The sequence below is a fragment of the Lycium barbarum genome, chromosome 10 (genome assembly GCF_019175385.1).
Source record: "Lycium barbarum isolate Lr01 chromosome 10, ASM1917538v2, whole genome shotgun sequence".
Classification (NCBI taxonomy): domain Eukaryota; kingdom Viridiplantae; phylum Streptophyta; class Magnoliopsida; order Solanales; family Solanaceae; genus Lycium; species Lycium barbarum.
In genome coordinates this window covers 84,777,191-84,784,380 of record NC_083346.1, presented here as the reverse complement: position 1 = coordinate 84,784,380, position 7,190 = coordinate 84,777,191, and the positions used below count along the sequence as shown (strand labels likewise).

The 7,190-nt window shown below is 38.0% G+C and overlaps 1 protein-coding gene across 2 annotated transcripts; it reads left to right on the top strand.

Annotated features, from left to right (window-relative positions):
• The first annotated feature begins 1,695 nt into the window (after positions 1-1,695).
• On the top strand, positions 1,696-6,237 carry LOC132616187 (protein MODIFIED TRANSPORT TO THE VACUOLE 1). 2 transcript variants are annotated; one of them, XM_060330797.1, is made up of 5 exons: positions 1,697-2,174; positions 2,614-3,345; positions 3,584-3,739; positions 4,539-5,486; positions 5,922-6,237. In XM_060330797.1, the coding sequence occupies exons 1-5, from the start codon at positions 1,968-1,970 to the stop codon at positions 5,961-5,963; spliced, it is 2,085 nt and encodes a 694-aa protein (XP_060186780.1). In that variant the 5' UTR covers positions 1,697-1,967; the 3' UTR covers positions 5,964-6,237. The 2 variants fall into 2 exon arrangements, with proteins under 2 accessions (XP_060186781.1, XP_060186780.1); XM_060330798.1 differs by lacking the exon at positions 3,584-3,739 and having other exon boundaries at positions 1,696-2,174.
• The last annotated feature ends 953 nt before the right edge of the window (positions 6,238-7,190 follow it).

Here is a 7,190-nt window from a genome sequence, read left to right as displayed (position 1 = left end):
ATTAAATGACGACATGTGGCAGATTAGTCCAAAAAATTATTAAAAAAAGAATTGAGTTAAAAATAAATAAATTAAAACCCTAAACCTAACCTAACCTAACCAGCCGCCTCAGCCGCCACCCACCAAAACCCTTCCCCTGCTATCCCATCGAACCCACCCCACCCAAACCCCTCCCTCTCCCTTTACCATCAGAATCCCCAGCTGTAGCAATCCCACCGTAGGAACCAACCACTTTACCTTCCTCATTCAATTTCTCAATTGTAACCTTCTTCTCCATCCCATTTTTCATTGGTACGAGGAAGAAGAATGAGATTTCGCCGGGAAAAATGGAGTCTTGTCGGAATTTTTTTTGAGTCCCATATCTGATTTTCTTTTTATGTTAAGGAACTCTTCATTTCTTTTTAACAATCAACTTTGCTTAATTGATGCGCTTTATTATTGTTAGATTACAATTATAAATAAATGTTGGGATTGAACCTTGCCGGAAAAAATGAAATTTCACCGGGGAAAATTATAGTACCCAAATCTAATGTTTCTTTTACTTGGAGAGAAAATAAGGGAAATGAGTTGAGTTCAAAAGTATAATTGGAGAAAGAAGAGGAAAAGAATTGGAGGGAGAGAGAGAAAGATGAGGGGAATAGGGGAAGGATTGAGGAGGAAGACGAATTCCTCTTTTTATCTTTTTTTTTTTTATGTTTTAATTATTTTGGTTATGTTGGCTATTATTAGGTGTATAAGATAGGAAAATATGAAAAAAAATATTATTTGGATTCATTTCACGCGCTTAAAGAGGGTGAAGAACACGTTTTTGATCATGTCAGCAAAAAGTGTTTAATAGATACAATGTTTTAAGAGTGTAGGTGTTTAATCGGAACAAGCTTCAGTTAATGTGTCTACGAGGAATCTCAGGACAAGTTTAGGGGGCCGCTTATGACTTTTACCTATATTATTAGAAACAATAAAATCTAAGCAACTAATACCACAAGTAAAATAGAAGCCAAACATAGATGATGTTTTGTTGGTCCAGTACACCGGTTCATCAAATTTAGCAGACAAACTATCGTTAACATCCTGAAATTAAAGAGTATAAAATATTGCTGTTAGAGGGATAATGTGAAGATAAAGAGAAAAAAAAGAAGAAAAAAAAAAGGAAGAGGAGGAGGATAATAAGGATAATGCCTCAGGCTAAAAGACTACAGAGGAAGGCCCTTAATTAAGTGCTCAATTAAAATGAATGATATATTTTCATAATTTTAAAAATAATTTAACTTAAAATTTTCTTTTTTATCCATAATAAAATGACTTACCGTCGCATAAATATATATGAGAGTTTCTTTTCTTTTTTAAACTGCAGGAGAAGGAAATAAAATTAAGCTACGAAAGTTTCCGTTTCTAGAGCCTGTTTGGATGGGTTTAAAAAAACCAGCTTATAACCTAGAAACAACTTATAAGCCAAAAAAAAATAATTATAAGTTGGGTAGTATAACTTATTTTTTTGACTTATAAGCTGTTTTCAGCTTATAAGCTTCTTTAGATAAGCTAAGCTAAACGGACCCAATTAATTTTTTAGGCTTATTTTAAGCACAAAATGATTTTAAACTGACTAGTCAAACACTCAAAAATAATAATTAAAAACACCTTATAGACAACTTATAAGCATCCAAACGGGCTCCTAGTTTTATTTTTATTTGGAAGAAAAAAGAAGCAGTGTATTGGCTTCCACATCCACTTGATCCTCGATACCCACGCACCCAACCCTTGAGAGTCAAAGACCCTAGGTTTCCATTTCGGGTAATCTGAATCCAAACGGGCTCCTAGTTTTATTTTTATTTGGAAGAAAAAATAAGCAGTGTATTGGCTTCCACATCCACTTGATCCTCGATACCCACGCACCCAACCCTTGAGAGTCAAAGACCCTAGGTTTCCATTTCGGGTAATCTGACAATTTTAGGATCGGATCGGAGAGAATGGATTCAAGCAGGAGGGCGGTTGAGTCATATTGGAGGTCGCGGATGATCGATGGAGCCACCTCTGATGAGGAGAAAGTGACTCCTGTTTACAAATTGGAGGAGATTTGTGACTTGCTTAGATCCTCCCATTCCTCTATTGTTAAAGAATTCTCTGACTTCATTCTCAAGCGTCTCCAACACAAATCCCCTATTGTCAAGCAAAAGGTACTACTGCTTCTCTATTTAATTGCTTTAGCTGAAGTAGCTGATTTTATTGGAAGCCAATCCATTTTCTGATTCATATGGTCCGATTTGGCTAGAGTTACCAGTCTCATCTGCTGGATTTTATGACCCCTTTCTTCACCTTTAACTTCTCCTTACTTTTGCATGTCCCTACTTTTTTTTGGGTGTTTTTGGATGATCTTTATCTTGGTTTTTGTTGGGTTTGTGTGAGAGAATTTTGGGATGCAGAAGCATGTGTTTATTGATTGATATGGCTGATTTGACCTCTATTTTGCACCCAAAAAAGGATAAAAACAAAATGATACTGGGGTAATTTTTGGTGTTAACTTGAGCAAATTGAAAGCATAGATGGTTGCAGAGAATCACGTTTTGTTTTTCGAGAATGTGAAGAAGTTGTCTGACTCCTTTCTGCTTTATGCAGGCTCTGAGAGTGATCAAGTATGCGGTGGGGAAATCTGGTGCAGAATTCAGAAGGGAGATGCAAAGGAATTCAGTGGCTATACGCCAGTTAATTCACTACAAGGGCCAACCTGATCCTTTGAAGGGTGATGCACTCAATAAAGCAGTCCGTGAAACAGCACAGGAAGCATTATCTGCTCTATTTTCTTCCGAAGAGAGTAAACCTGCTCCCACAGAAACTCTTGGTGGTCGGATACAAGGCTTTGGTAATACCAGCCATGAAGTGCCATCAGAGCATAACAAGTCTTCTTTCCTCAGTGACGTTGTTGGTATAGGAAGCGCTACAATAAAACAAGGACTTAATACTCTTACACAATCTCCATCCCTGAAAAAGAATGACACTGGAAGTTACAGAAGTCCAAATCTTCAGAGATCATTGACAACAGAAGCTGACTACACAGAGAGATATGAAGGGATTTCTGACACTTCTCGGTTTTCAAGAAATGCTGCTTCTGGAAGTTGGAGTCAAGATCTTCAAGCATCAAAAGCTGAAACAGCCAATGCAAATTCAGGTTTGGGTTCTGGTGAAAAGACCCGAGAAGAGAGATTATTAGAAACTATTGCAACATCTGGTGGAGTTCGTCTGCAGCCAACTCGGGATGCACTTCAGGTTTTCCTTCTGGAGGCATCAAAATTAGATGCTTTGGCTTTGACTCACGCCCTTGAATCAAAACTGCGGTCACCGTCATGGCAGGTTTGTCCTTATACTATTCTGTTGCTTAGAATTTTTATAAGTCGCTCTTCTACGTACAGATAGTCGCTATGGGAAGCAATTCATTATAATTGATCTTCTGTATGTAGCAGCTTTGAACTTTTTTTTTTTTGGGCACTGGCATTGGCGCTTAATCTCTTATTTAAACTGATAGACTCTGCTGATTAATGTTAAGATCAAAATTGTTCACATATTTTTACTTGGTTTTCCTTTTTGCCAGGTTCGTGTGAAAGCAATCTGTGTCCTCGAGGCTATCTTGAGGAAAAACGATGACGCGCATTTTGGTACTATGGCATCTTATTTCAATGAAAATAAAGATGTTGTGGTAAAATGCTCGGAATCTCCCCAAGCGTCATTAAGAGAAAAAGCAAACAAAGTAAGATTTTCCAAGATGAACACACTGCAATTCCTTGCCCTCCTCGAACTCCTCCAATAGAAATGAGGAAACACATACACAAATATAAATGCAAAAGATTAATGTTTATAAAGAAAAAGATGATGGAGAGAAAGAGAGAGAGAGAGAGAGAGAGACAAACAGAGAGAAAAAACAACAACTACAATTTGCGTTTATCACATGGTGCGTTAAATATTATGTGCACTTGAATTCTACAAGGTTCGTGGCACAAGGTTTTTTAGGTCCTTGCTTCTATGCTTTCTAGTTGTAGTTACAAAAAGTACATGTATACTTGATACTCAAATCTTTCGCATATGTGGGTAACTCTAACTTAAAGGTTGATTGTCATTGATCAGATATGTAACTTAGGTTATACATTCATAATGATGGGTGCAGCTCTCAAATCTCATTCTTCTGCGCAGCAAAAGCTAGACAAAATGACACATAAAGCTGTTCAGCCAGTGGAAGGATTAAAGCTAATGAGACCTTATTTATATTTAACAAAAAAAAAAAAAAAAATGAAGGGAAAAATAGATGACTAGGAGAAAACATTATTTCATGATCCTCCATTTTATGCACCATTGTGATTCTGACATTAGGTCCATAAAGGTGTGAATTGTGATATTTAAATAAGTCATCTTACAGAGTTTGAGTTATACATCTCAGCTTCATAAGGAAAAGGTTAAAAAACATTTAATGTGTATATCTTGGCTTCTTGCAACAAATGTATGATTACATTGTGTATCTTCCCTAGTTGAAGTCATATGATGAATATGGGCAGGTCTTAAGTCTTCTGAATGATGGACAAACAGCTGATTCTGTGGCTCATGTAGATAGGTCAGCAAAGGCTGGTAACCCTGCTGTTCAGATGCCTGACTTGATGGACACAGATAATTCTGATGATCTGTTTGGAGCAAATGATTTAGCAAATATGCAGAGTGGTGAAGGCATAAAAATTGCATCCACATCTGCCACCCCTCTGATTGATGATCTATTTGCAGACAATTTGGGCGGCGGCCAGCATAAACATGATGATGACCCCTTTGCTGATGTCTCATTTCACACCAGTAATGAGAAGGCGCCTGAAGCTGATCTCTTTTCTGGTATGACAGTGGACAAATCAGATGCTACTGAAGTCCATTCGGCTGTCAATAAAAAAGGACCCGAACTGTTTGACGTCTTTGGTCCCAGTGTTGAAGTTTCCCAGGAACCCAATAATAATCCTAGAAATGAGGTTCCTGATTTAATGAATAATCTCTTCTTGAATGGGAATGAGTCGTCTAAGAAGCAGAATGGCAGCTCTGGGGGAACCCCCTATCAGAATATATTTCAAGAGTCCACTATTGATCCTCGTCATCAGGCTTCTAATGATGCCTTGAACAGCATACTTTCCTCCCAGGCTGGTGGAGCAAATGCAAATCCTATGTTTCCTTTGGGTGCTATGCAGTATAACTTGCCTCCTGGCTTCGTGTTGAATCCATCATTTGCTCCTCAGGATCTAAACTATAACGCCATGGGCAACATTTTGGCTCAACAGCAATTCCTTGCAACACTTTCCAATTACCAGCAATTAGGGAGTGTGCACCCATCCTCTAGTGCTAGTCATGCTGCTGAAGGTTATGATTCAGCTCTTCCCGATATCTTCAATGCTAACATTTCGAATCAAACTCCTACTTCCTTGATGAACACTTCGAAGAAAGAAGATACGAAAGCATTTGATTTTATCTCGGTAAGTTTGGGCCTTGTGCACTTCCATTTTCTTTTATTGCTTTGAATGCATTGAATTGTTACCACCCTACTGTGCCCCTGATTGTAAAGGTATGCCATGAACAATTATGCCTTTCCTTATCTATTTTATTTGGCCTAAATCTCCTCCCACTAAAAAACAAAAAACAAAAGCTCTTCCGCTTTTATTCTTGTGGTGATATGGATGTTCTCTGCATCTTAGTCCGCTGTTCCTTTTCTTTTTATGTACTTGAATACCTCATTCCAGGGCTTCTCAATGTTTCATCTATTTGTCAAAGTTGTGAGAAATAGTTTTTGTTAGTTCTGGTTGTGAATGCTAGGGCGTCTTTTCCAAACTGAGAAAGACTAGACGACAACTTCATATTAGGACTGTATAACTAATTTTGTTCCCATGGTGGACTCCCTGATGTTTTTGCAGGATCATTTGGCTGCAGCTCGTGATCCAAAGAGGGTGATTTGACCGGTAATGGGTCAAAGCAAACCAGAATGCGCTGCTTATAAGATGTAGCTATACACAATTTGAAGCAGGAATTTAATCTGTAAAGGTCCTTTAGAAGCAGTGATATCAATGTGAAAAAACCAAATATTTTTTCCCAATAAGTCTGTTCTGCATGTGTTAGGAAACAGTGTATCGTTGAGAATTAGTTTTACCTGATGAACAAAAGTTTCGATGTCCAGTGCAAATGGAGTTTTGCAAAGGTTTTAGGGGGCGTAGCATATTGTTGTATTGCTTGCATCTCCTCTCATATTAATTACTAGATGTTTGCACGTGCCCAACACAATTTAGGTTGAATGTTAACAGTACCAATTCTCACTTGTAACACGAGTAAATGCCATTTCATAAGCGGAAAAGGCTCAAATATATCCCTGTACCTATCAAAAATAGTTTAAATATACCTCTCATTTGAGTTTCGGTCCAAATATATTCTTCCTGTTATCACGTTCTTCCTGAACTATACCAATCGCAGGTAGACTGTACGGTATATTTTGAAGTTACAATTCAACCTTCAAAGCTTTGGGTATTGAAAAGAGAAGAAGAAGATAACATAGATATTTTTACAGAGAGGAATATTGGGCACAAAAGCGGATAGAGTGCACTGCAAAAGAAAATTCCATTTTAGAGCACTTATTTGTTGAGAGGAGAAAATAGCCATAAAGACAAAACAGGTAGAGCTGTGGAAAACAGTGCAGAATTTGCTCACGTTTCTCTCCACTCCTTCAGCCACCAACACCGTCCATTATCTTTCCCACCACCGTAGCTCACCTTATCTCCGCCCGAGAACACCAAAAAACAGTCACATCTCCTCCATCACCCATAGCTCCGTCAAAACACCACCCATTGGCAACCTTCACACCACCATCCCCTGTTTCGTAACCCAGCTTAAATCCACCATTGTTCAGCCATCGAACACCCCGAAACGATGAAACTCTATAGCCGACTACCAAGCAAAAAGAAAAAAAAAAAAGAAAAAAAAAAAGAGAACTCAAAGTGGATGGAATGGGTCGGGGATGGATTAAATGGGTGGGTTCGTAAAGTGAACCGGATATTTAAAAGGGAAACTTACGTAAATGTATCCTTCGGCCAACTAGTTTACCAACATGGCCGAAGTATACACCATATACACTTCGAATGTATATGTGTTATATAGGTATGTATAGATGTATAGTATATGTACATTTAGTATAA

Bases quoted from the DNA above. Each gene is read 5' to 3' on its own strand.
- LOC132616187 (XM_060330797.1), top strand. From the start codon at position 1,968: ATGGATTCAAGCAGGAGGGCGGTTGAGTCATATTGGAGGTCGCGGATG. The intron at 2,175-2,613 runs GTACTACTGCTT...TGCTTTATGCAG, and splicing joins CCCCTATTGTCAAGCAAAAG to GCTCTGAGAGTGATCAAGTA. The intron at 3,740-4,538 runs GTAAGATTTTCC...GAATATGGGCAG, and splicing joins TAAGAGAAAAAGCAAACAAA to GTCTTAAGTCTTCTGAATGA.